Here is a 27,920-nt window from a genome sequence, read left to right on the forward strand (position 1 = left end):
TTGAAGTCCATCCTCAAACCCTGCTGCTGCTTTATCAACTAAATCCTTTGTTGTTATTTTAACAATCTTTTTTTCTGTTATTTTTCCGAAGTTAGAATCGGGGAGGCAGTCAGACAGACTCCCGCATGTGCCCGACTGGGATCCACCCGGCATGCCCACCAGGGGGCGATGCTCTGCCCATCTGGGGCATTGCTCCGTTGCAACCAGAGCCGTTCTAGCACCTGAGGCAGAGGCCACAGAGCCACCCTCAGCGCCCCGGCCAACTTTGCTCCAATGGAGCCTTAGCTGCAGGAGGGGAAGGGTGGAGAAGCAGAAGGGCGTTTCTCCTGTGCGCCCTGACTGGGAATTGAACCCGGGACTTCCACACACTGGGCCAATGCTCTACCATTAAGCCAGCCAGCCAGGGCTCAACAATCTTCACAGCATTTTCGCCAGGACTAGATTCCACCTCAAGAAACCACTTTGCTCGTCAAAAAAAAAGTAACTCCTCCTCAATTTTGTAGCAATTCAGTCACATCTTCAGTCTGCACTTCTAATTCTAGCTCTCTTGCTATTTCCACCACATCTGCAGTTACTTCCTCTCAGTGGTGGGATTCAAATAATCTAATAACCGGTTCTCTGCCCTAATGACTGTTTTAAGAATAAAAAAATAATACACCAAAAGGTAGTTTATTATTTCATGCATTTAATACATAAATAAGAATAAAAGAGGTACAGAAAGCTAGATTATGTTATAAAAAAGATGAAAATCAGTGAAAAAACATTAAATAATACTCATAATATCTCAGGGGAGTTTTTTTTATTTTATTTTTTTACAGAGACAGAGAGTGAGAGAGAGGGATAGACAGGGACAGACAGACAGGAACAGACAGAGATGAGAAGCATCAATCATTAGGTTTTCATTGTGCGTTGCAACACCTTAGTTGTTCATTGATTGCTTTCTCATATGTGCCTTGACTGTGGGCCTTCAACAGACCGAGTAACCCCTTGCTGGAGCCAGCGACCATGGGTTCAAGCTGGTGGGCTTTTGCTCAAACCAGATGAGCCCGTGTTCAAGCTGGCGACCTCAGGGTCTTGAACCTGGGTCCTCGGCATCCCAGTCCGACGCTCCATCCACTGCGCCACCGCCTGCTCAGGCACAGGGGAGTTTTGGGCATAACACAAAGCTGAAACATGACGCTGTCACCCCCTCGTTGTTTGGCACTTTTTCTCTTTAGTTATAGGTTTGTTTACTGAGGTAACAAATGTGAGGGGATTAAAATGTAGTATTTCATAAAAGGTATAATGAGTTTTGTGAAATGAATAAATAGCATAATTCAATTTTTTTTTCACCTATGGACAGAATGAACATTACTACAGGCACTTAGAATACGCTGTTGCAGATGAATGTTAAAAAAGAGTGAGGAATGTAAATTTGTGGTTTCCACATTGGGCGGCTGCCCAGTGCCCACCTTAGAGAGAACCCTGATTACAAGTGCTTGCTTCACTGAACTCAACAAAAAATTAGGTATCGGTTCTGCTGAACCAGTGCAAACTGGCTGAATCCCACCACTGCTTCCTATACTGAAGTCTTAAACCCCTCAGTTACTCATGAGAGTACGATTTAACTTCTTCCAAACTCCTGTTCATGGTGATATTTTGACCTCTTCCCACGAATCACAAGTGTTCTTAATGGCATCTAGAATGGTGAATTCTTTCCAGAAGGTTTTTAATTTTACCCAGATCCATCCGAAATGAATATGGCAGCTAAAACATATGAAATGTATTTCTTAAAAAGTAAGACTTGAAAGCTGAAATTACTCCTTGATCTAGGGGTCCAGGGGTTGCAAAATGGATATTGTGGTGACAGTCATGAAAATATTAATCTCACTGTACATCTCCATCAGAGCTCTTGAGTGACCAAGTGCTTGTTAATGAGCAGTAATATTTTGAAAGGATTCTTTTTTTCTGAGCAATAGGTCCCAACAATGGGCTAAAAATATTCAGTAAACCATACTGTAAACAAATGTGCTTTGTTGTTCCATTTAGAGAGCACAGGCACAGTAGATTTAGCATAATTCTTAAGGATCCTAGGGTTTGGGATGGTAAATGAGCACTGGCTTCAACTTAAAAGTTGGCAGCTGCATTAGCTCCTAACAAGAGTCAACCGGCCTTTGAAGCTTTGAAGCCAGGCATTGACTTCTCTCCAGCTATGAAAGTCCTAGATCTTCAAATAGAAGGCTGTTTTGTGAAAATCTGTTTAGTGTAGCCGCCTTCATTAATTATCTTAGATCTTCCAGGTAATTTCCTGCAGGTTCTACATCAGCACTGGCTGCTTCAACCTTGCACTTTTATGTTGTAGAGACAGCTCTTTCCTTAAACCTCATGAACTAACCTCTGCTAGCTCCAAACTTTTCTCTTGCAGCCTCCTCACCTCTCTCAGCCTTCACAGAATTGAAGAGTGTTAGGGCCTTGCTCTGGAGCAGGCTTTGGCTTCAGGAATGTTGTGGTTGGTTTCACTTATCCAGACCACTAAAATTTTCTCCACGTCAGCAATAAGGCTCTTTCTTTTTTATTATTTATGTGTTCACTGGAGTAGTACTTCTAATTTTCTTCAACTTTTCCTTTGCATTTACAACTGGGCTGTTTGGTGCAAGAGGCCTAGTTTTCGGTCTATCTCAGCTTTCAACATGCCTTCCTCATTAAGCTGAATCATTTCTAGCTTTTAATTTAGACAGGTGACTCTTCCATTTCACAGACTACTTAGGGCCCTGGCCGGCTGGCTCAGCAGTAGAGCATCAGCCTTGTGGAAGTCTCAGGCTAGATTCCAGGTCAGGGCACACAGGAGAAGCGCCCCTCTGCTTCTCCACCCTTACCCCTCTCATTCCTCTCTCTCTCTATCTTCCCCTCCTACAGCCAAGGATCCATTGGAGCAAACTTGAACAAAGTTGGCCCGGGCACTGAGGATGGGTCCATGGCCTCGGCCTCAGGCGCTAGAATGGCTCCGGCCGCAACAGAGCAGCGCCCCCTAGTGGACATGCCAGGTGGATCCTGGTCGGGCACATGAGGGAGTCTTGACTACCTCCCCGTTTCTAACTTCGGAAAAGTACAAAACAAACAAAAAAAAAAACCCAGACTACTTATAGGCCATGTAGAATTATTAATTGGCCGAATTTCTAATTGTTCCGTCTCAGGGAACAGGGAGGCTCAAGGAGAGGGAGAGCTGTCAGAACACACACATTTATCAGTTAAGTTCACCATCTTATATGGGTGTGGTTCATGGTGCCCCCGAATCAGTTACAACCACCTGTCTGGGTGGTTCAATGGAAAAGAGCATCATCCCAGCATGCTGAAGTTGCGGGTTTGATCCCAGTCAAGGCTCGTACAAGAAGCAACCAATGAGCACACAACTAAAGGAACAACTAAATGGAATGAGTTGATGCTTCGCTGTCTCTCTCTCTCCCCACCTCCCTTCCCCCTTCTCAAATTAATGGAAAAAAAATTTAAATCACTGATCACAGATCATCATAAATATAATAATGATGAAAAAGTCTGAAATATCTCAAGAATTACCAACATGTGACATGAGGTGAGCAAATGCTGTCAGAAAAGTGGTGTGAACAGACTTACATGACACAGGGTTGCCACAAACACTCAATTTATAAAAAGAAATCAGTGTCTGCCTAGCACGGTAAAACCAGGTATGTCTATACAAATATAACATGACGTTGATGCAGAACGTGGCCTGAGCTGAGAGCCTAGACCTAAATGAAGAGATGGTGTTTCACAACCAGGCTTCAGAGTTCACCTGTCAGGATGCTGAGAGGGGACCTTCTGGAGGGCTTCTTGAGTTGGGGTCACGGTTGTTGTCAGCTCAGCCTGGGGGGAGTAAAGGCAGACAAGGATCAGGGCCATGGTAGGAGGGATATCTCTTGTCACTTTCCTCTAGGTCATGCCTCCTCTGCCAGAGTTCTTTTCAGTTTCCACTTCAGGCTTGGGGACTTGGGGGAACGGTGGTCATTAGATGGAGACTGCTCTGGGCGGGCGGAGCCCAGCCTTCCCTCCCTACACTGGAGCAGAGCTCCTCCTGTCACTGAAACCTTCCCTCAGTGTCCTCACCAAGAGATGCGCCAGGATGACGTGATGCTGGACAGTGTGCTCAGGATCCGTGAAAACACAAGAGAAGTTTGTGCTAAGCAAGGCGGGGTTCAGCTCCTTCAGCACCAAGGCCTTCGCCAGCTGCGTGCTGGTGCCCCTGCGCTCCCGGCTGCAGCAGAGAAGGAAAGGCCCTGAGAAGACTTAGGGGGCGGCCTCCTTCCTGCCGGCCTCATCGCCACGTCCCTCACCTGGTGCTGCCCTCCAACAGCCGGCCTGGGAGGTGCTCAATGAAGGAGCCATTGCCCAGCCAGTAGAGGATGCTGAAGTGGCGGAAGCGACTGCAAGCAGCACAGGACAAAGTCAGCGTTCCATCTAGGGACACAAGCAGCTGTCAGCCCTTCCACAGAGCAGCTCCTCCGCCTTGCCATCCTGTGGCCTGCCCACCCAGCCCAGCTCCACAGCCCCTCGATGCAGGAACCTGAGTGCAGCTTGGCGCCCCACCCAGGTGGGAAAGCCCATTCAAGGGTAAGTGCAGTTGTCCACAAGGGCAGCCCATGTCTGAGCAGGAGTTTAGGGACAGGTCCTTGGTTCAGGTGACTACTGAGCTTGTTTGTTCATGACGACCTTTTCTAGTGCCCATCTTCAGTGACTAGGAGCCCTGGCCAATGAGGCAGCCCTGGTAAGCCAGTGCTTCTCTGAGGTGGCCAGAAGGCAAGTGGGCTGAGAGGGGCTGGGCCTCGAAGCACACTGCAGTCCAGGCTCTGGGCCTCGTCTGAATTCTCTGTCCCATTTGGTAGAGAACATCTTGGGAGCTGGGCCCTATTCCCATACTTAGGATGCTGGGTGGGAGAAAGAATGCCGAGAGCTCAGCCAAGCTGGCCAGGTTGGTGGTGGGCTATGTGGCAGAAGGGCAGGAAGGTATGTTCAGGAGTTAACCCCACCCTTGGATCCTCTGTGCCCTCCTCAGCTCTCACAGAATCGCTCTTGCCTGACCAGGTGGTAGCACAGTGGACAGAGCATCGACCTGGGATGCCGAGGACCCAGGTTCGAAACCCAGGGTTGCCAGCTTGAGTGTGAGCTCATTCGCTTGAGTGTGGGATCACAGATATGACCCCACGGTCACTGGCTCAGCTGGAGTCCCCCGGTCAAGGCACGTATGAAAAGCAATCAATGAACAACTAAAGGGCTGCAACTATAGGTTGATGTTTCTTATCTCTATCCTGTCTTACCCCCTTCTACACCTCCACCCCTCTCAACAACAAAATTTGTTCCTTACTTAGAAAGACTTCCATTTCTGACCAGGTCACCTCCAATGCTGGGCACTGCTTAGCTGTTGAAAGCGGTGGGGGCTGGATTGGGGAGGAGTCCTTTGTGATCCCAGCTGAGGCCGTGGCAGCTGTGATGGCCTGAGGTTTAGGTGTGGCTCTGACCAAATGGGACGCAATGTGGGCACACAAGAACAGGACCCACAAAGAGCTGGGGTCTGAGGGAAGGACAGGCACAGAGATCAGCAGCTGTCAGGACCACCAGGGAATGCTCAGTACCCCGGCTTGATCTTGGCTGGAAAGGGAGTTGCTGCCTGGACATAGCTCTGACCCAGAGATTCCCAGGCTCTGCCCAGGGAATTGGAGGCAGAAGGACCCTCAGCTCCTACCTCCTGGCCCTATTTGGAACGGAGCCAGAGTCACAGCATCTGTACAGAGGCCGAAAGCAACAGCACAGTGGAGTGGGGTAACCCGGGCACTACGGTTTGAGGCAACCGCACTGCTCCACTCTGTTCTCAGACCACCACCCCACCGCTTTACCCCCTCCCCTCCCTCTCCCCCCACCCCCCATGCACAGCCCCACGTCCCACCTGGTGTCCAGTTCTGTCTCATGGCCATGATGTATGTGACGACTTCTTCCTCTTTGGTGACAGGCGGGGGGGGAATGGTGGTTAACTTCACATCTCAGAGGCGGCTAGACCCTAGCGACATGTGTGGCCCTCTCCTACCAGTACCCCCTTCCCAGGTCTGAACTAGGTAGGCTGCCTGCCAGGCATTGCTATTTGCTGTCCTGTCCTGTCCCAATGGAAGATTCCTTGAAGGCAGGCACAGCAGCAGCTGGGGCTCTTCAGCACTTAGAAACAAAGCTGGAGGATCACCTCTTTCCTCATCCAAGCTCTCATTACCATTAACATGCTAGTTCTTAGTCCAACCTAAGCCCTTCAGGATAGAAATAGAGAAACTGAGGCCTAGAGGGGCCAGAAACTTACCTAGTCACAAAGGGAGACAAAGCCCTCTTCATGGCCAGAGCTGCTTTAGGAAGGGCAACTCTTCTACGAACACACTGGCTGGCCCTGTACCTTCACTTTCACTTTCTCTTTTCTTAGAGGAGGGGAGATAGAGACAAACTCCCACATGCATCGTGACTGGGATCCACCTGGCAATCCATCTAGGGCTGGTGTAATCCGTCTAGGACTGACACTGGGACCAACCAAGCCACTGGCTGTGAGAGAGCAGGAGTGAGAAGGGGAAGGAGGGGAAGCGGAGCAGATGGGAGCTTCTCATGTGTGCTCTGACTGGGGATTAAACCCAGGACATCTGCACACTGGGCTGATGCTCTATCCACTGAACCAACTGGTCAGGGCCCACTTGCACTTTTCTCATCAGGGAATCCAAAGCAGGCTCTGGGCCCTGACAGAGGGCACAGATACAGAACCACCACCTGGGTCCAGTCCTCAAAAGTTCCTGCACGCTGGGCCTCTTCTTGAGCCAAAGTTGACGGTGACCAGGAATCCTCCCATCATCTCCTAGCTGCCCCTTCTCCAGATGGTATCCAACTGGGTGGGGTGTTCAACCCACCCTATCCTTACCCTCCCAAAGTCACAAAGGGTATGAATTAATGAAAGTCTCTCACAGATCGACTCTTTCATCCCAGCAAAGGGTCAGGCCTTTAGTATCTTTGCTCTTCAGCACCAGACCTTTGCTTTTATAAAAGTAGGCCTCCTGCTTCCTCCTTCAGTCACACTGATATTCAAGGGGACAGTTCCTCTAGGCCCTGGGGACCCCAATGTGTTGGACCACTCTGACCACTTCATGTCCAATGTGCCCCCAGCCCATGTGCATCTTGATCTTTCTCAGGCTCCCCCACTCCCCGACCACCCAGCACCAGCCACCCAGAACCCTCATGAGCTCCGCTCACTCCTCTCCTCCCTGCCCCGTGGCCAGAGCTACGGGTCTAGGTTCCCCTGCCTGGCTCCCAAGAAACCCGAAGGGCCCTGTTCCTTGAACCGCCCCTTTAGGAGCTCCAGAGCTCGGGTGAGCTGTGTCTGGTCCCGTGAGCGACAGCACGGCGCCTGCACTGACAGCACTTCCCAGGGAAGAGGGCGAGCGGGCCAGCACTGGCTCCAGCAACACGAGTCTGGTCGCTGTCGGGACAACTAGAGCCGGGGCGCTGGCAGGGCCAGGACGAGGGTGAAGCGAGTGAGGCGCTCACCGTCAGGGTCACGGAGGCAGATAAGGCGGAACTGGTGATCCAGTGCGCACATATATCAATCAAGTGGGCAGAAGACCCGAGGGATTGAGGGCTGTGACGTCTGCGGTCAGGAGGGTGAGCGCTGCGAACAAAGCCAGGAGGCCAGGACACAGAACTGCATTGAGAAGCTGTGTCAGGAACACCATCTGCTTCAACCCCAAGGGTGTGGAGAAACGACTTATCATAATTTAGATGTAGGAGACAAAGTCACAATCTCCAGTTTCTCCCCTGTCTCCTGCCCTGGGAGCTCCTAGGCTGCAGGGCCAGGGAAACTTCCCCAGGAGCCCAGCACCTAAGTCAGGAGGCAAGGCTGCCTGGGCTCTGAGGGACACAGTTCTTTGGGGTAAGGGAGTGGGGGATGAGAGGGACAGGAGATAGGGTCTCGACTTCCCAGGGTCGCCAAGACCAGAGCTGGGCCACTGGGAGGTCATGGGACTCGGGATGGTGAACATGAAGAACCGTGGACACCTTGGCCTCAGCTTCTCACATAAGCCTGATGTGGGGGTTGGGGTCAAAGTGAAAAGATGGGCCCTGGCCGGTTGGCTCAGTGGTAGAGCGTCGGCCTGGCGTGTGGAAGTCCCAGGTTCGATTCCCGGCCAGGGCACACAGGAGAGGCGCCCATCTGCTTCTCCACCCCTCCCCCTCTCCTTCCTCTCTCTCTCTTCCCCTCCCGCAGCAGAGGCTCCACTGGAGCAAAGATGGCCCGGGCGCTGGGGATGGCTCTGTGGCCTCTGCCTCAGGCGCTAGAATGGCTCTGGATGCAACAGAGCAACGCCCCAGAGGGGCAGAACATCGCCCCCTGGTGGGCATGCCTGGTGGATCCCAGTTGGGCACATGTGGGAGTCTGTCTGACTGCCTCCCCGTTTCCAGCTTCAGAAAAATGAAAAAAAAAAAAAAAAAGTGAAAAGATGATTCCTGGACCCTTCAACCAGCCCCCATCCCCTCCTCAGAGCAGTGGGGAACCGTGGAAGCCACAGATGGCTAAGAAAATCAAAGTTGAGAATGGCCCATGAGAAGGGCTGATGGCAGGGCAGACCTTAGGAGGTGAGGATGTAGCCACCAAGTAGTGCTCCGGGGCCCCCGCTGCCACGGGACAGGAGCCGACATTCCACCCGCCCCCCAGGAACACTGAGCTCTCAACTGGGAGCAGCAAAAGGCAGCTGGGGCAAGGCACCCCCAGGGACCCCAGGGAAGGAGGTGAGAAGAAGAAAAGCAAGATGATGTTCAGCTTTCCAACCCAGCTCATGGAGCTTTATTCAGAATAGAGTGACAAGATCCTTCTTGGTTCTTGCTGCCCTTGAAAGGGCAGGCCCAGCTGGGCCACATTGCCTAGGAGCCCAGTGTGCACCCACATCTGCCCTCCCACTTCCTTCACAACTCTTAGGGCCAGGGCTGGGGCGTCCCTGGAAGGCCCTTTCAGAAGCCATACTCACCTGGGCCTTACCCTCCTCCCAACCACCCACCAACTCCTGCTGCGAGCCCAGGCAGGACTGGTGAACAACAGGCTGCCGTGGGGGTATTCCCCGGTCTGGGGATCCCCTGTCAGCTTCAAGGGAGCACAGGGAGAAGTCACATCTTCCTGATTGTACAGTTCCTCTCCACACCCATTCATACGCACGCACACTCACTCAGGCTTTCAGGGAAGTGATGTGGCAGAGAGGCCTTTGGCACATGTCACCACTTCCGGGGACAAGGGGTGCTGCTGCTAACAGCAGCCCCCATGGCCTCCACTCCTGGCTGCTTGGGGCAGCTGCTACTGCTTATGGTTGCCCAAACACATCCTCAAAGCAATCTGAGGTCCCGAGGCTTTCCTCGCTGAACAGTCCCAAGGCTGCACTTGTTTCAACCAGCCTACGGCTCCTGGACAGGGGAAGACAGAGCACAGCTCAGCACTCAGCGCTCACCATGGAGGCGTCGGCTCTTCCACACGGCGTGTGCCGGGCTTGAGCCCCACAGAGGGGAGGGAAGGGGTGGGCTGAGGCTCTTGTAAGAAGTGAAGAAGGCTCCTTGAAACCAAAGAAGTTGTGGCTCTGCTCCCACCCTGCTCAAGCAAGGAGGATAAGGCCTGGAGGAGTTGGGGCAATTCCTATGCTCCACAATAAAAAAGGTTTTTAAATATATTCATCAAAATAGTTTTCTTTTAAAAAGCCCCCACTGCTGCCAGCCCCACTGGCTAGCTCACCATCATATCCCTCCCCAGCCCGGACACAGCCGGAAGGGTCCTGAGTGGCCCAAGTGCCCTTGGAGTCATTCCCACCCAGGAGGTCTTGAAGGGCAGGCAGGAGTGTGCCCTGAGGTCCATGGTGGGTGGATGCTCTTCTGCCCGACTATTCCAGGCCCAGGATGTAGTTGATGCCTTGTACCAGGCCAATGATGACAGGTTGCCAGGCTACCAAGTATCGAAGCCAGTCTAGCAGCTGGCCGTACATGACGTGAGGCCTCTCCCAGCTGTCAGTGTGGTAAAGGAAAGAGGCTGTGCACAGAGCTGCGGAGGCTGGCCGAGGGGAGGGTCAGGGGGTTCGCCCACAACCCCCTGGGACTGCACACACTCTCCAGCTGCTCCACAGAATCAGCCTGTAAGGAAGGCGGCTGCTTTCCAGAAAGCCCCCAGCCTTTTCCCGTTGGAATAAGAGGATAAACCCAGAGAATGGGAGCAGGTGGGCAGACAGGACCAGTGCAGAAGACAGGGGTATGGAGGTGAACACATAAGAGAGGGTCACACATGGAACAACTAACTACTCTAAGAGGGGACTGGCGTGTGAGAGAACACAGCTGAGACGGCTGCACGTGTACCTGTGACAGTGGCTGCAGGACAGCTGGGAGTTAAGTAAAGTAACCCTGACGGTTCTTGTAATGTCCAATATGGAAGGTTTTCTAGGTCAAGGAAGAAGCTGAATCTAGGGACAGAGGCAGTAAGCAGCAAGAGGCTAGTTACGGGGCAGCCCCTGGCAGAGGCCCTAGGGAATCGCCACCCAGGGGTACTGAGCACCAGACCCTGCTGAATGAAGCCTAGTAGCTCTAGAGATGAGTTCCCTTCACTTCACAGCTAAATGCTGGGCAGGACACCTGGAAAGAGAGCCTGGGAGATTCCAGCTCTGGGGAGAGCAGGGGCCTATCTCCTGAGACCCGGATGGGAGGGTAGTGGTGCGGGGTACTGCTCCAGAGGCATCAGAAAGAGCAGCCTGGCCTAGTCTCTGAGAACTGTGGGAAGCCCCAATCATCAGCTTGACTACAGAGTTACTTAATTGTTCCTACACTAGACTGTGCAAGAACCAAGCAAGGAACCTAAAAGGGTCTGTCTCCTGTTCAGGGACTGTGCAAATGTACTGGGAACACAAGGGTTTCCACACGTCCAGCTACAGTCCAGGGCACAGGGAAGTTGGCGCAGAGAAGAGAGGGGAGAAAGCTGGAGGTTTCAGGATTCCAGAGGGAATGAAGGTGGGCAGAGAAGCGGCTGGCACTCTCCAGCACACAGGCTGAGAGGGTGAGGAGGGTGAGGAGGGTGAGGAGGGTGAGGGGGGTGAGGGGGGTGAGGGGGGTGAGGAGGGTGAGGGGGGTGAGGAGGGTGAGGAGGGTGAGGGGGGTGAGGAGGGTGAGGAGGGTGAGGGGGGTGAGGAGGGTGAGGGGGGTGAGGAGGGTGAGGGGGTGAGGAGGGTGAGGAGGGTGAGGGGGTGAGGAGGGTGAGGAGGGTGAGGGGGTGGGGGGGTGAGGGGGGTGAGGGGGGTGAGGGGGGTGAGGAGGGTGAGGAGGGTGAGGAGGGTGAGGGGGGTGAGGAGGGTGAGGAGGGTGAGGAGGGTGAGCGGGGTGAGGAGGGTGAGGGGGGTGAGGAGGGTGAGGGGGGTGAGGAGGGTGAGGGGGTGAGGAGGGTGAGGGGGTGAGGGGGGTGAGGGGGGTGAGGGGGGTGAGGAGGGTGAGGGGGGTGAGGAGGGTGAGGGGGGTGAGGAGGGTGAGGAGGGTGAGGAGGGTGAGCGGGGTGAGGAGGGTGAGGGGGGTGAGGAGGGTGAGCGGGGTGAGGGTGAGGACGGTGAGGACGGTGAGGAGGGTGAGAGGGGTGAGCGGGGTGAGGAGGGTGAGGAGGGTGAGCGGGGTGAGGAGGGTGAGGGGGGTGAGAGGGGTGAGGGGGGTGAGGGGGGTGAGGAGGGTGAGGAGGGTGAGGGGGGTGAGGGGGGTGAGAGGGGTGAGGAGGGTGAGGAGGGTGAGGGGGGTGAGGAGGGTGAGGGAGGTGAGGAGGGTGAGGGGGGTGAGGGGGGTGAGGGGGGTGAGGAGGGTGAGGGGGGTGAGGAGGGTGAGGGGGGTGAGGGGGGTGAGGGGGGTGAGGAGGGTGAGGGGGGTGAGGGGGGTGAGGAGGGTGAGAGGGGTGAGGAGGGTGAGGAGGGTGAGGAGGGTGAGGAGGGTGAGGGAGGTGAGGAGGGTGAGGGAGGTGAGGAGGGTGAGGAGGGTGAGGGGGGTGAGGGGGGTGAGGGGGGTGAGGGGGGTGAGGAGGGTGAGGAGGGTGAGGGGGGTGAGGAGGGTGAGGGGGGTGAGGGGGGTGAGCGGGGTGAGGGGGGTGAGGGGGTGAGGAGGGTGAGGGGGGTGAGGGGGGTGAGCGGGGTGAGGGGGTGAGCGGGGTGAGGAGGGTGAGGGGGGTGAGGGGGGTGAGGAGGGTGAGGGGGGTGAGGAGGGTGAGGGGGGTGAGGGGGGTGAGCGGGGTGAGGGGGTGAGCGGGGTGAGGAGGGTGAGGAGGGTGAGGGGGGTGAGCGGGGTGAGGAGGGTGAGGAGGGTGAGGAGGGTGAGGGGGGTGAGGGGGGTGAGGAGGGTGAGGAGGGTGAGGGGGGTGAGGGGGGTGAGGGGGATGAGGGGGGTGAGGAGGGTGAGGAGGGTGAGGAGGGTGAGGGGGGTGAGGGGGGTGAGGGGGGTGAGGAGGGTGAGGAGGGTGAGGGGGGTGAGGGGGGTGAGGAGGGTGAGGGGGGTGAGGAGGGTGAGGGGGGTGAGGGGGGTGAGGGGGGTGAGGGGGTGAGCGGGGTGAGGAGGGTGAGGAGGGTGAGGGGGGTGAGTGGGGTGAGGAGGGTGAGGGGGGTGAGGAGGGTGAGCGGGGTGAGGGTGAGGAGGGTGAGGAGGGTGAGGAGGGTGAGAGGGGTGAGGAGGGTGAGGGGGGTGAGAGGGGTGAGAGGGGTGAGAGGGGTGAGCGGGGTGAGGAGGGTGAGCGGGGTGAGGGTGAGGAGGGTGAGGAGGGTGAGGAGGGTGAGGGGGGTGAGAGGGGTGAGAGGGGTGAGCGGGGTGAGGGTGAGGAGGGTGAGGAGGGTGAGGGGGGTGAGGAGGGTGAGGAGGGTGAGGGGGGTGAGGGGGGTGAGGGGGGTGAGGAGGGTGAGGAGGGTGAGGGGGGTGAGGAGGGTGAGGATGGTGAGGGGGGTGAGTAGGGTGAGGGGGGTGAGTAGGGTGAGGAGGGTGAGGAGGGTGAGGAGGGTGAGGAGGGTGAGGGGGGTGAGGAGGGTGAGGGGGGTGAGGAGGGTGAGGGGGGTGAGGAGGGTGAGGAGGGTGAGGGGGGTGAGGAGGGTGAGCGGGGTGAGGAGGGTGAGGAGGGTGAGTAGGGTGAGGAGGGTGAGGAGGGTGAGGGGGGTGAGGGTGGTGAGGCGGGTGAGGGGGGTGAGGGGGGTGAGGGAGGTGAGGAGGGTGAGGGGGGTGAGGAGGGTGAGGGGGGTGAGGAGGGTGAGGGGGGTGAGGGGGGTGAGGGGGGTGAGGAGGGTGAGGAGGGTGAGGAGGGTGAGGGGGGTGAGGGGGGTGAGGGGGGTGAGGAGGGTGAGGAGGGTGAGGAGGGTGAGGGGGGTGAGGAGGGTGAGCGGGGTGAGGAGGGTGAGGAGGGTGAGGGGGGTGAGGAGGGTGAGGGGGGTGAGGAGGGTGAGGGGGGTGAGCGGGGTGAGGAGGGTGAGGAGGGTGAGGGGGGTGAGGAGGGTGAGGGGGGTGAGGAGGGTGAGGGGGGTGAGGAGGGTGAGGGGGGTGAGGAGGGTGAGCGGGGTGAGGAGGGTGAGGAGGGTGAGGAGGGTGAGGGGGGTGAGGAGGGTGAGGGGGGTGAGGAGGGTGAGGGGGGTGAGCGGGGTGAGGAGGGTGAGGAGGGTGAGGGGGGTGAGGAGGGTGAGGGGGGTGAGGAGGGTGAGGGGGGTGAGGAGGGTGAGGAGGGTGAGGGGGGTGAGGAGGGTGAGGGGGGTGAGGAGGGTGAGGGGGGTGAGGAGGGTGAGGGGGGTGAGGAGGGTGAGGAGGGTGAGGAGGGTGAGGGGGGTGAGGGGGGTGAGGGGGGTGAGGAGGGTGAGGAGGGTGAGGGGGGTGAGGAGGGTGAGGGGGGTGAGGGGGGTGAGGGGGGTGTGGGGGGTGAGGGGGGTGAGGAGGGTGAGGGGGGTGAGGGGGTGAGGAGGGTGAGGAGGGTGAGGAGGGTGAGAAGGGTGAGGAGGGTGAAGGTTCAGTGGGGAAGGCTGGCAGGGTAGGAGCGCAGGTCCTGTGTTGATCGTACATGGGGACAGGGAGTCCCTCAGGCATCCCTGCACCGTACAGGTCGCACACAGGCACGGAGCTGCTCCCCAGCCCTGCCCGTCACAGAGAAGGCATCATCACACATTAGTTATGCAACTTTGAGCAAGTTATTCAACCTCTAAATGTTTTCATCTGCAAAATGAGAATATTACCCAGGCCATAAAGTTGCTAGAAAGTCAGATCAGTTTACTATGATGAACACTTAACCCAGTGAGCAAGCAGGGAGAGGCAGCTGCTGCCACCGACTTTCCCTGAGGAGTTCAGGACATGATGAGAAGCTGAGGTGTTAGTCCTGCCCCACGTTCCACCCCCACTTTCTTAGACCTGAAGCCAAGTAGAACAGTGGACATGTACTAGGTTGCAGGCAGGAGGGAGGGCCCTAGGAGGACCCCACTGGAGGGACACACTGGCCAGTGCTTTCTTCCCACTGCCCACTCCCAGGAGAACCCAAAGGATACGGGTTGCTGAACATCCTCTTGAGGTCTACCTTCTCTTTGCAGTAGGGACACGTCTGCTTCTTTCCCACAATGCACCAGCCGCGAATACAGAACTCGTGGAATCTGAGCACGACTGGTCAAGGAAAATCATGGTAAGCAGCCAGCTGGCACTCCAGCTCTGGAGTAAGGCTCAAAGCCTAGCTTCACCTCATCAGCTGTATCATCTTGGGCCAAGGCCCTTCTCTCTGAACCTATTTGCTCATATGTGAAGTGAGAATAATGATCTCCACCTTCCAGGGTTGCTATGGGGCAAAGTGGGGGTGATATAAGACATGGCACAGAATGGGAACTAAGTCCACAACAAACCTTAGAAGTGTTATTCAGGGGGATCTTATTCTGAAACAGAGGGATCTGGGTAGAGGATGCTCCCCCCTATAACCCATCCGATCTTGGGGAGCTAATGTAGCTTCCGGATCCCTCTTTTCCACCCCTGGGTGCCAGCTTCTCTAGCAGGGAACATCACCCAAATGTCTACTCTCTCATGACTCCTATACTCAAAGGCCAGGACAGCATGCCCACTTCCCTGGGACTGCAGTGTGCATATGACCCAGGAGCTCCCGGCAGGATACACGTGATTGCAAGACAGCCTGTACGTGTTCTCGATGAGGCCCTCTTCACTGACATCCACAAAGATCTGCTGCCCACACACGGCACACACGCTGTCCGAGAGGTGTTTGGTAGGCATGCCTGACTCGCTGTAGAACTGGGAGAAGAGCACAAAGAAAAGACAGGAAAGATGTGAGAATCAGCCAAAGTGGGAAGCTACCACAGAGGCCTCAGGTCTCCTGGGGAGAAGGTGAAGCGGCAGGAGGAGGTCACAGAACCAGAACACATTTTCATACACTAAATCTACCTCATCCTTGCTGGGCAAATGGGGGAAAAGGGGACAGATAAGAGGAGGGTTGGAGTTGGATCTAACAGGACCTAAAGCCTGGCTGGTTCAGCACCAGAGACAGGAGAATGGGAAGGCAAAGGCCTCAGGGCTGGCGACCAAAAGCTATGCCAGGTAAGCCACTCTGTGGCCGAACTAGGGTTCCATCAGCTGCGAACAACATCTCTAAGATTCAAAACTGAAATTTTCAGAGCAATGTTGTTTTGGCAATAAGGGCATTCTCAGAACTTATGGTAGCAGCAAAGAGGTTCAATCCTTTTGGATAGCTTTGGCATAATATCTTGTTGGCCCTGGCTGATTGGCCCAGCGGCCGAGCGTCGGCCCAGTGTGTGCAAGTCCCAGGTTCGATTCCTGGTCAGAGCACACAGGAGAAACAACCATCTGCTTCACCATCCTCCCCCTCCTCTCTTTCTCTTCCACTCCTGCAGCCATGGCTCCAATGGTTAGAGCAATTCTGCCCAAGGCACTGAGGATGGCTCCATTGCCTCCCCTCAGGCGCTGAAATAGCTCCGATCAGAGCAACAGAGTGGGCTTGCCGGGTGGATCCAAGTCAGGGCACAGGCAGGAATTTGTCTCTCTACCTCCCTGCTTCCCTGCCTCTCTCTTACTAAAACTGTAAAAAAATAAAATAAAATCTCAAACTGTCACAACTATAAAACCATTCATTTCACTTTAAGGAATTTAGAGAAATACAAATGTCATAAAAGCTTCATGCATTCATTTAAACACTATTTATAATTACAGAAGCAAAGAGTTTTGCAATTCCTCTAAAAGTTAAACAAAGAATCATCATATGACACAGCAATTCCATTCTTAAGTACATACTTCCCAAAAATGAAAACAAGCTAAACACACAGTTGTGTGCCAATGCTCACTGTAGCATTACTCACAACAGCCAGAAGGTAAAAACAGTCCATGTGTTTATCAACAAAAGACAGATGGACACACAAAATGTGGTGCATCCACACAACGGAATGATTTTCAGTCATTAAGAGAAGGAAGTTCTGACACATGCTACAACATGCATGGACCTTAAAAACACTATGCTAAGTGAAATAAGCGGACACAAAAGGACAGATATTATATGACTCCATTTACATAACAGATAAATTCATCAAGACAAAAAGTAGATTAGAAGTAGTTAGGGGTTAGGAGGAGGGAATGGGAAGTTACTACCTTTTTTTTTTTTTTCAGAGACAGAGAGAGAGTCAGAGAAAGGGATAGATAGGGACAGACAGTCAGGAATGGAGAGAGATCAGAAGCATCAATCATCAGTTTTTCGTGGCAACACCTTAGTTGTTCATTGATTGCTTTCTCATATGTGCCTTGACCGTGGGCCTTCAGCAGACTGAGTGACCCCTTGCTCAAGCCAGCGACCTTGGGTCCCAGCTGGTGAGCTTTTGCTCAAACCAGATGAGACCGTGCTCAAGCTGGCGACCTCGGGGTCTCGAACCTGGGTCCTCCGCATCCCAGTCTGACGTTCTATCCACTGCGCCACCGCCTGATCAGGCAGAAGTTACTACTTAATGGGTGAGTTTCTGTTTGGGGTGATAAAAAATTCTGGAAATAGTGATGATAGTTACACATCACTGTGAATGTAATTAATGCACTAAATTGTACACTTAAAATGCCTAAAATGGCAAATTTTATGTTATGTATATTTTACCACAATAAAAAAAGTAAAAAAAAAAAAAACAAGCAAAGAAATGGAAATAACCATCAATGACCAACAACATAAGAATACCTAATAAATTGCCTGACTGGTGGTGGTGCAGTGAATAGAGCATAAACTTCGGACACTGAGGTCCCAGGTTCAAAATCCCAAGGCCGCTGGCTTGAACGTAGACTCACAAGCTTGAGTGCAGGGTTGCCAGCTTGAGCACAGGACACCCCAAGGTCACTGGTTTGGGCAAGGGGTCACTGGAGTCCCCCCAACCACCTCACCCTCATGTCAAGGCACGTATGAGAAGCAATCAATGTACAATTGAAGTGACACAACTACGAGCTGATGCTTCTCATCTCTCTCCCTTCCTGTCTCTCTCTCTCCTTTAAAAAAAAAAGGATGAAAGAATGCCTAAATAAACTATGGTATACATTAAGGGAATAAACAGGCAGCCAGTCAACTGAAGCTTGAGATATCCAGGGTACAAATTGGAGGCACAGAGCGAATGGTACCAAATGTAAAGACGCTTTATCCCACTGCGCCACCACAGGTCAGGCAAGATGAGCCTATATCTACACAAAGAAAAAGATCAGAAGAAAAATCATAGAATGTTCACAACAAAGATGCTTTGGTAGTAGGATTTTTGGTTATTTCCTTTTGCATACTCTTCTGTACTCAAATTTTCCTTAATACTCATTGAATATATATTACTTTTAGGTTACAGATTATTTATTACCATTATTTATTTTTTAAAATATTTTTATTGATTTTAGAGAGAGAGAAAGGTGGGGAGGAGGGAAGCAGGAAACATCAACTTGTACTTGCTTCTCATATGTGCCCTGACCGGGGCAGGCCCCGGATTTGAAACTGGCGACCTTAGCATTCCAGGTCAACGCTTTATCCACTGCGCCACCACAGGTCAGGCATTTAGTGCCATGATTAACTGCAATGGATAACCAACTCCAGGCTCCAAACAGAAATTCTAAATTTTGCATCCCTTAGCCACATACCATTTCCTCCTCAACCCAAGGAGAAAACACCTGAAATTTATTTAGTGAAAAACTGTTTTTATTTTGTTTTACAAATTGTGATAAAACAAAATTTACTATTTCAATTACTTTTAAATGTACAGTTCATTTTAAGTATATTCACATCACTGTACAACTAAGAACTTTACATCTTGCAAGAGTGTATAATGGAGTTTTAAAAGGCCTTCTGTAGGCCTGACCTGTAGTGGCGCAGTAGATAAAGCGTCGACCTGGAAATGCTGAAGTCGCCAGTTCGAAACCCTGGGCTTGCCTGGTCAAGGCACATATGGGAGTTGATGCTTCCAGCTCCTCCCTCCTTCTCTCTCTCTGTCTCTCTCTCTCTGTCTCTCTCTCTCCTCTCTAAAATGAATAAAAAATTAAAAAAAAAGAATCTTTAAATAAATAAATAAAAAATAAAAGGCCTTCTGTATTTACTACTACAATTTTCGGTGTACCTGTAAGGTTAATTGTACTTAGCTTTCATGTATTTTCTTGAGTTTGCTCTGTTTTTTCCTTTTGATTCCGAGCAACTATCTTCTGACAGATCCCAAAGCTGGGTGAGGAACAGCAGTGAGGGAGGTGGGGCCCAGGGGTGCCAGCTCAGGAGCAGGGCTGGGATCCAGCCAGTTCACACAGGTTTGGCAGAACTGATACCTAATTTTTTGTTGAGTTCAGCGAACTGATTGTTAAAATGGCACTTATAATCAGGGTTCTCTGTAAGGTGGGCGCCTGGAAATCACAGATTTACAATTCCTTACTCTTTTTTAACATTCATCTGCTCAACAGCATATTCTAAGCACCTGTAGTAATGTTCATTCTGTCACAGGCAAAAAAAATTTGATGGAGCTATGCTTGTAATATTTATTTATTCATTTCATAAAACTCATTACACCTTTGAAGAAATACTACATTTAATTCCCTCACGTTTGCTACTTCAGTAAACAAACCTATAACTAAAGAGAAAAAGTGCCAAACAACCAGGGGGTGACAAGCTGTCACTGGAAATATCTTAAATAACAGGTTTTTTTTGTCAAGTATTCAATATTTTTCATTAATATTTTAAAACTCTTATAACAATCCAGTTTTGTATACTTCTTTTACTGTTCTTATTTAAGTGTTAAATTCATGAAATAATAAGCTACCTTTCAGCATATCTTTTTTTATACCTAAACAGTCATTAGGGCAGAGAACCAGTTGTTAAATTACCTGAATCCCACCACTGGATGGGAGTAAGGGAGACTGGCACCGGGGTGTCCAGGGCAAACACCGCTACCCCTGCCAGGACCTCAGCTGAAGCTGGGGTTTACCTCACTCAGAGCTGCTCTTCTAGGGAATGGCCTCTTTCAGCCATCGGAACTGCTACCTGATCCCAAGAGTCCTCCAAGGCAGAAAGCAGAGATGCCCCAAGAATCCACGAATACAGAGCTTACTGCCTTCACCCTCACCTCACCCTCTTGCAAAACCAGGTGAAGCGGCTTAAGGTGAGCTCACTGATCATCACAGATCATAAAGCAGCCCTGCCACTGAGGAAACCACAGCCCAGAGCAGGAATGAAACAAAGTGGGGTCAGAACCAGACTCTCTGGCTTCACCCAAGTTCTTCCCAAGGGGTTCCATTAATATTTGCTAAATGCTGTAGAAAGATCAGCTACTTAGGTCCCTGTGGGGCAGTTATTCAAAAGGTTCTGATTTATCAAGAGTGCAAAAAGCAGTGTGTTACTGCCATGGAAAAAGCCCCAGAAAACAGGCTTATTTCACAATTCTCTACTCCCCACCCCACCCCAACATGACTTTTGGGTGTGAATGGAAACTAGACTGACTGACTGTCACAAGCTTATGAGCTCAGAGTGACCATCCAAGGTTCCCGGGACTTACCATAAGAAGAGAGTTACTTTAATTCATATCACAAATTTCTCCACCAAAAGAGAGATACACCACAAGAGCTGCTCTGCACTAAACAGTAGTGTGGAACAGTGGAAAGTAATTGAGAGTGCTTATTAACATACTTATAAAACTTCCTGCATTCATTTCTAAGAACCCTGACATTAATAAATCACAGATCTTCTTAGGTCAAACCACTCTCAAAAGGGGAACCAAGTGATGAATAAGACTCAGTTCCTGACCTGGTAAGCAGAACAGCTCCAACATCAACTATGACTGTCTGGGACAGGAGCTGTGACCACAGAATGCACAAAATACTATGAAAAATGACTAGGGCTGAAAATGTGATATATGCATACAGCAGAATATTATTCAGACTTAAAAAGAAAATGCTGACACACAACAATATGGGTGAACCTTAAGGACATTATGCTAATTGAAATAATCCAGTCACAAAAGTCAAATATTGCATGAGTCCACTTACATGTGGTACCTAGAGAGTGGCCAAATTCAGAGACAGAAAGGAGAATGCTGGTTGCCTGCAGCTGGGGAAAGGGGAACTATGGAGTTACTATTTAATGGCTATAGAGCTTCAGTTCTGCAAAATGAAGAGTTCTATGGACTGACCTGTGGTGGCACAGTGGGTATCCTCAACCTGGAATGCTGAGGTCACTGGTTCGAAACCCGACTTGCCTGGTCAATACACACATGAGAAGCAACTACTATAGAATTGATACTTCCCACTCCTTCCCCACCCCTTCTCTCTCTCTCTCTCTCTCTCTCTCTCTCTCTCTCTCTCTCTCTATATATATATATATATATATATATATATATATCCTCCCAAAAAGCAATAAAATCTTTAGAAATGGGTAAGATGGTAGCCCTGGCCAGATAGCTCAGTTGGTTAGAGCAACAACTCCAAGCACAGAGGTTGCTGGTTTGATCCCTGGTGCTCATACAAGAACAGATTGATGTTCCTGACTTTCTCTCTCTCACTCTCTTGCTGTCCATTTTTCTCTCTCTTTAAAAAAATAAAAAAGGGTAAGAATAAATTTTATGTTATGTGTATTTTACCACAATCTAAAATGACTAGGGCTGCTATTGGAAGTGGGTGACAGTGGCACTTGGTCACACCTGGTACATTGTAATGATCAATAAATAACTGTTGTTTTTTGAGTACATAAATAAATGAATTGGCAAATGAATGCATGGAAGGCTGTAGTTCCCTGGCTTCCTCAAATTGCCTTCCCCAAAGCATTGATTAGATTTGGCATTCAGATCAGGGATATTCTTGAAATTCAAGCTGCTTTGGCTCAGAGGCCCAGAGCACACCAAGGCCTACTTGATCAAAGTCGGGCAGAAATGAGTCCTGAAATTCCTTATCCACTGCCTGAACTGTAAAGGCAGTGCAATCTATCCCTTTTGCCCATGCTGAATTCCATTCTCCCATATCTTGCCTGGTCTGATCAGCTGGCATCCCAAGCCCTAGCAGAAGGCCTGTCACTAAGTCTCAGCAACATCTGCTATGGAAAACGATAAATAACCTCCTGGTGTCTCACCGGGTCACAAGGCATTCTAGTCTTCCTACGACCCATTCCCAACCCCAAGGTGGGAACCTGGGGAAACAGCAAACTGTCTTTAGATTCAGCAAGGTCACAGGCTGCTGGACAGGTGTTGGATAGAGTGGCCCCTCTGAAAGGGATAGCCATTCTCCATGTCAGTTACTAGGGAACAGGAAGGTCCTCGCATTAAGATACATGGATTCAGAAGGATGGCCTGAGGGATAGAGGAGGGGGTGACATGTTTTCATCAGAAACACAGACTTTAGGTATAGACATTTGGAAAACAGTTGTCTGGATGTGGTAGATGCCAAAATGGCACTAGCTACGCAGAAGGAGGCCGAGAGCTGAGTAAGGAGGGTCTGGAAGCCCTGGAAAGCAGGTGGCCTGATAAGTCAGATTAACCTCAGTCAAGTACCCATGGTTTATTTTCCTGCTATCATCCTCAACCTTTTAATAAAGTCCAATGTGACTGTCTGATCTTTCTGTTCTTGTGCTAAGAGGTCCAGAAAAGTACATGGGATTATACTTGAGCCAAGCTATTAAAGAGTGAGCATCAAGTGGTGAGGGTACTAGATCTCATAGAGGGAAAAAGAATACGAGGCGTCAAGAGCTGGTGTTCGAGGCCCTCTCCACCTTAACAAGAAATTCTCCATCCAGGTCTTTCGGTAAAGCTGGAATTTATCATAATTAGGGAATTATCTTATTAGGAATTATCATTTGTAATCATAGAAGCACCCAATAATTCTTCTCCAGACATGGAAAGGATCCCTGTTCAAATCCTATTTTGGAGAGGTCAGTGTAATAACCTCATCCCCTAGGAGAAGCTACCTTGTGGATCAATTCTGAGCTCAGTCTCATTTGGACAGAAGAGGGATTCTGAAGATGGTTAGTGGTGATCCACCGGGGGAATGAGGCTATACCTAAATTGGCAGCTGATAACAACCTTGAGATAAAGTTAGCAACAACCCAAGGAAAGTAGAAAATTGGTCCTGTAAAAACAGAATGAAAAGAAAAACAAATTACTAGAGGGTAAAGAAAAGGAACTGGCAAGAGTCACTTTGAAAAGCTGACTATGGCCCTGGCCGGTTGGCTCAGTGGTAGAGCGTCAGCCTGGCATGCAGGAGTCCCGGGTTCGATTCCCGGCCAGGGTACACAGGAGAAGCGCCCATCTGCTTCTCTATCCCTCCCCCTCTCCTTCCTCTCTGTCTCTCTCTTCCCCTCCCGCAGCCAAGGCTCCACTGGAGCAAAGTTGGCCTGGGCGCTGAGGATGGCTCCATGGCCTCTGCCTCGGGCGCTAGAATGGCTCTGGTTGCAATAGAGTAATGCCCCAGATGGGTAGCATCGCCCCCTGGTGGGTATGCCTGGTGGATACTGGTCGGGCGCATGCAGGAGTCTGTCTGACTGCCTCCCCGTTTCCAACTTCAGAAAAATACAAAAAAAAAAAAAAAGAGAGAAAAGCTGGCTATGACAAAGACACAATCTTAGAGAATAGCTATTATTGAAAGTGAAGTTAATAATTAGAGAACCCAGGGTCTAGAAATCTCTTCTGGGAAGTGACCTGGTCAAATGTTACTACTGTATTTGTTCATTGTATCATAAACCTTTTCCTCATAATATGTTTTTTTTTTTTTTGGTTGAAGATCAGATTTTTAAAAAAAATTTTTTTTAATTAATTTTAATGGGGTGACATTGATAAATCAGGGTACATATGTTCAGAGAAAACATCTCTAGGTTATCTTGACATTTGATTATGCTGCATTCCCATCACCCAAGGTCCAATTGTCTTCCATCACCTTCTAACTGGTTTTCTTTGTGCCCTTCCCCTCCCCCAACCCTCTCCCTCTCCTCCCCCCTATAACCCCCACACTCTTGTCCATGTATCTGAGTCTCATTTTTATGTCCCACCTATGTATGGAATCATATGGTTCTTAGTTTTTTCTGATTTACTTATTTCACTCAGTATAATGTTATCAAGGTCCATCCATGTTGCTGTAAATGATCCGATGTCATCATTTCTTATGGCTGAGTAGTATTCCATAGTATATATGTACCAAAGCTTTCTAATCCACTCGTCCACTGACAGACACTTGGGCTTTTTCCAGATCTTCGCTATTGTGAACAATGCTGCCATAAACATGGGGGTGCATTTCTTCTTTTCAAACAGTGCTATGGTGTTCTTGGGGTATATTCCTAAAAGTGGTATAGCTGGGTCTCATAATATGTATTAAAGTTACAATTCTATATTCATGTTTGAGTTTAAATAGATTTTTTAAAATTTTTATTTATTTATTTCAGAGACAGAGAGAGAGTCAGAGAGAGGGATAGACAGGGACAGACAGGAACGGAAAGAGATGAGAAGCATCAATTATCAGTTTTTCGTTGCAACACCTTAGTTGTTCATTGATTGCTTTCTCATATGTGCCTTGACCGTGGGCCTTCAGCAGACGGAGTAACCCCTTGCTCGAGTCAGCAACCTTGGGTTCAAGCTGGTGAGCTTTTTGCTCAAACCAGATGAGCCCATGCTCAAGCTGGCGACCTCAGGGTCTCGAACCTGGGTCCTTCTGCATCCCAGTCCGATGCTCTATCAACTGCACCACCGCCTGGTCAGGCTATTCATTTTTGAGTTTATTAGCTTAATGTCAACCTCTGTCACTAGAGAGTAAACTCCATTTAGGCAAGGACATTTACTTCTGTACACCATTATAACTGCAGCACATATACAGTGTAAAGGCACATAGGCATTATTACCTAAATACTTGTTGAATTGATGTTAACTTCCTGCAGGGTAAAGTGGTTCTTTTCTATAATGGTCCTAATCTTAAAAATTCCATGGTACATCTGAGATCTGACTTTCCAAATTTTAAGAAAAAAATCTTCACATATCTTGAAGAATTTTTTTTTTTTTTTGTATTTTTCTGAAGCTGGAAACGGGGAGAGACAGTCAGACAGACTCCCGCATGCGCCCGACCGGGATCCACCTGGCACGCCCACCAGGGGGCGACGCTCTTGCCCACCAGGGGGCGATGCTCTGCCCCTCCGGGGCGTCGCTCTGCCTCGACCAGAGCCACTCCAGCGCCTGGGGCAGAGGCCAAGGAGCCATCCCCAGCGCCCGGGCCATCCTTGCTCCAATGGAGCCTCGGCTGCAGGAGGGGAAGAGAGAGACAGAGAGGAAGGAGGGGGTGGAGGGTGGAGAAGCAAATGGGCGCCTCTCCTATGTGCCTTGGCCGGGAATCGAACCCGGGTCCCCCGCACGCCAGGCCGACGCTCTACCGCTGAGCCAACCAGCCAGGGCCAAGAATTTTTTTTTAAACAAGAGCAAGAACTAGGGAGGGAGAGAAATGAGAATCAACCCATAGTTGTATCACTTTAGTCATTCATTGATTGATTTTCATACATGCCTTGACTAGGGGGCTCAAGCCAGCCAGTGAACCCTTGCTCAAGACAGTGACTATGGGATAATTTCAATGACCACATGCTCAAGCCAGTGACCCCACAATCAAGCCAGTGACCTCAGGATTTTGAACCTGGGACTTCAGTGTCCCAGGTTGACAGTGTACCCCCTATACCTCCACTAGTGGGGCCATCTTGAAAGATTTTATATGGTTTATCTCTTCTATCAAACAAGTGATGCTATCCTGAACTTCAGAGGTGGCAAGAGGCAGTATTAAGAGTCCAGGTGAACTCACCCCTATGGTAGATGCCATGTAGTCTGCACACATTTCTGCAAAGTCCCGCTCAAGGACGCCATAGTAGAGGCCATAGAAGAGGAGAGAAATGCCAAAGTCCATGGCATCTTCTGGTTTGATCCTGTAAAGGAAGTAACATGATCTGTAAGGTTGCACTGAGACATGACTGCTTTGTATTACTACTTTGGGACGACACAGAATGCTGCCTAAAGTTGAAAGGTTTAAGGGCTAAGAGCAAGTGTTGGCAAACTGAGACCAAATCTGGCTTGCTGCCTGTTTTTATATTGTCTGTGGGTATCCCCTTCTTTGCCACTTCCTCACTCTGTTTCCACTGCCAGCATCCTCCAACTGGCAACCATGCATTGTAGCTACTTAGGGCCCGCTCTGATTGGCAGCTACATATTCGGGATTTCACTGGTGGCAACAGTGGTGGGAATCCACTGATGTTACTGGAACAGAGTGAAAATGATCCCAGTGGTCACACAGCTCCTGCCGGGGCCCTGCTTTCCTGAGAATGTCTTGTCTGATAACAAGTGGGCACAAAGTATGCCCATGATCTGACACAGCCCACCCAGGCAAACGGGGCGGGCAAGGAAGGAGTTTCCTCTCTTGTTATCTAAGTACTTATATCATATCTTAGATTTCACCTTTTATCCCACAAAGCCTAAAATATTATTTAACCTTTTATAGAAAAATACTGCCAACCACACCTTTTAGAAAAAAAGTCATTATATACCAGTTACCATAAAATTTTAAGTGGCATCTATATATATTCTGTATCATGTAATCATGTTAAATTTTTGTCCACATCTACATGTCTACTTACTAAGAAGGACAAAGCTCTTTTTTTATTATTTTTATTGAATTTACTAGGGTGACAATGGTTAATAAAATTATATAGGTTTCAGGTAGAAGGACAAAGTTCTTGCCTGTACTGTCAGAAAGTTTGTTTTAGTAAGTTCAAGGACCAATAATTTGTAACCTGGGTCTATAAATATTTATTACAGAAAAGTACCCTTTGAGCAGTGAGTTTTTTGTTAACCCTTTGAGTATTCATACATATATGTTTGCACTACTCAAAGGGTTAAAATATTTGTACCAGAAAATATATACGTTCACTTAAAGCTGTAAATGATATTTATCTTAGAAAACTGTTTTGCGGCCCTGGCCGGTTGGCTCAGTAGTAGAGCGCCAGCCTGGCGTGCAGAAGTCCCGGGTTCGATTCCCGGCCAGGGCACACAGGAGAAGCGCCCATCTGCTTCTCCACCCCTCCCCCTCTCCTTCCTCTCTGTCTCTCTCTTCCCCTCCCGCAGCGAGGCTCCATTGGAGCAAAGATGGCCCGGGTGCTGGGGATGGCTCCTTGGCCTCTGCCCCAGGCGCTGGAGTGGCTCTGGTTGCGGCAGAGCATCGCCCCCTGGTGGGCAGAGCATCTCCCCCTGGTGGGCAGAGTGTCGCCCCCTGGTGGGCGTGCCGGGTGGATCCCGGTCGGGCGCATGCAGGAGTCTGTCTGACTGTCTTTCCCCGTTTCCAGCTTCAGAAAAATACAAAAAAAAAAAAAAAATCAAAGAAAACTGTTTTGCTCATCAATCTTGTAATGTTTAACCTACTAACTAGACATCTTGTACCAATAACCTAATCAGTATCATAAAAATGGTCAATTCTGTTTTCCTCCTTATAGAGTTTATACAAGTAAAAAGAAACTGTAATTATAGACTCAATGACTCTAAAACATAATGCAAAATGTTGACTTTTTTTAAAAAAAACCCACATAGATTAAGAACATATCTGAAAACACCTTGGTTTTCTTTGATAGGGGTGTTAGACTCTATACTGATGAGTTCCTATAAACCTCTGGTGCCTGCTTATTCTTTCAACATGTTCTACCCTTAGAAGAAATAATTCCATGGCTGTCCTCTCATTGCATAAATAGGATTTACCCCCTTCAGTTGAAAAAAACTCCTGCCTACTGTGCACTAGGTTTGAAAAAGAGGCCCATTGTCATGACTTTAAATTTGAATCCAAAATTTATTTAGCTTCAGTGCACTGTCCCAGGCTTAGGGTTCCTCATGATCCACATCTGTCATCACCTCAGCCTGGAAACCACATTTCTACCCTCCTCTGCCCTACTCACTGTACCTACCAAACCCAAAGCCCAGAATTTCTGGGTTTCTGCCTCAACTGGGGGTGGAAGGGCCTGTACGCTGATACAAATCTTTTGGCAAGCTTTTGATAATATAAAGCAATAGCCACACTCCTACTCCTAGTAATTTGACCTGAGGAAGTAACATAAGAATGTTATCTGGACTTAAATGTTCACAAGTTAAATTTCAAGAAAGGTTTCCTTATAAAGAAAATCTAGAAAGGAAATCTTATAAAGGTGGAATGTCAGCTGTGTTACAAAGCAAGTGTCCATATGTTACATGTGACTTGTGATTAGTACACTACATCTGGACTATGAGATTCCTAAAACTGGATATGCTCCTCGGGCAAGGAGGCATTTCTAGGTCAGGCAGCCCCCACGCCCATCTGTGTGGTCTCATTCCCTCACATCTCAGCCCTGGGGCAACTTTGAGCACCTATGCAGACATTGCTCTGCTGTTTCCTTTCTCATAGGTGGA

At 50.2% G+C, this 27,920-nt stretch overlaps 2 protein-coding genes across 6 annotated transcripts in view; both read right to left on the reverse strand.

The window, feature by feature from the left end:
• Positions 1-665: 665 nt before the first annotated feature.
• IL18BP (interleukin 18 binding protein) lies at positions 666-7,297 on the reverse strand. Of its 3 annotated transcripts, XM_066250683.1 has the most exons (7): positions 6,332-7,296; positions 5,933-5,983; positions 5,732-5,770; positions 5,354-5,560; positions 4,326-4,449; positions 4,099-4,246; positions 666-3,858 (listed from the first exon to the last, which is right to left on the reverse strand). In XM_066250683.1, the coding sequence occupies exons 2-7, from the start codon at positions 5,958-5,960 to the stop codon at positions 3,784-3,786; spliced, it is 621 nt and encodes a 206-aa protein (XP_066106780.1). In that variant the 5' UTR covers positions 5,961-5,983; positions 6,332-7,296; the 3' UTR covers positions 666-3,783. The 3 variants fall into 3 exon arrangements, with proteins under 3 accessions (XP_066106780.1, XP_066106790.1, XP_066106786.1); XM_066250693.1 differs by lacking the exon at positions 5,354-5,560 and having other exon boundaries at positions 6,332-7,297; XM_066250689.1 differs by lacking the exon at positions 5,732-5,770 and having other exon boundaries at positions 6,332-7,295.
• A 1,519-nt stretch (positions 7,298-8,816) lies between these two features.
• Positions 8,817-27,920, reverse strand: part of RNF121 (ring finger protein 121) — a 110,125-nt gene continuing 91,021 nt past the window's right edge. For all 3 annotated transcript variants that reach the window (XM_066250697.1, XM_066250696.1, XM_066250698.1), the window contains 4 exons: positions 25,303-25,423; positions 15,161-15,294; positions 14,553-14,654; positions 8,817-10,041 (listed from right to left, as the gene is read on the reverse strand). In XM_066250697.1, coding sequence (XP_066106794.1) covers positions 9,921-10,041; positions 14,553-14,654; positions 15,161-15,294; positions 25,303-25,423 — 478 coding nt within the window. In that variant the 3' untranslated portion in view covers positions 8,817-9,920. The remainder of the gene's footprint in view (positions 10,042-14,552; positions 14,655-15,160; positions 15,295-25,302; positions 25,424-27,920) is intronic.

The sequence above is a fragment of the Saccopteryx bilineata genome, chromosome 1 (genome assembly GCF_036850765.1).
Source record: "Saccopteryx bilineata isolate mSacBil1 chromosome 1, mSacBil1_pri_phased_curated, whole genome shotgun sequence".
In the NCBI taxonomy this organism is placed as follows: Eukaryota; Metazoa; Chordata; class Mammalia; order Chiroptera; family Emballonuridae; genus Saccopteryx; species Saccopteryx bilineata.

Bases quoted from the DNA above. Each gene is read 5' to 3' on its own strand.
- IL18BP (XM_066250683.1), bottom strand. From the start codon at position 5,960: ATGGCCATGAGACAGAACTGGACACCAG. The intron at 5,771-5,932 runs GTGGGACGTGGG...GCCTCTGTACAG, and splicing joins GAGACAGAACTGGACACCAG to ATGCTGTGACTCTGGCTCCG. The intron at 5,561-5,731 runs GTAGGAGCTGAG...TCCTTCCCTCAG, and splicing joins GTTCCAAATAGGGCCAGGAG to ACCCCAGCTCTTTGTGGGTC.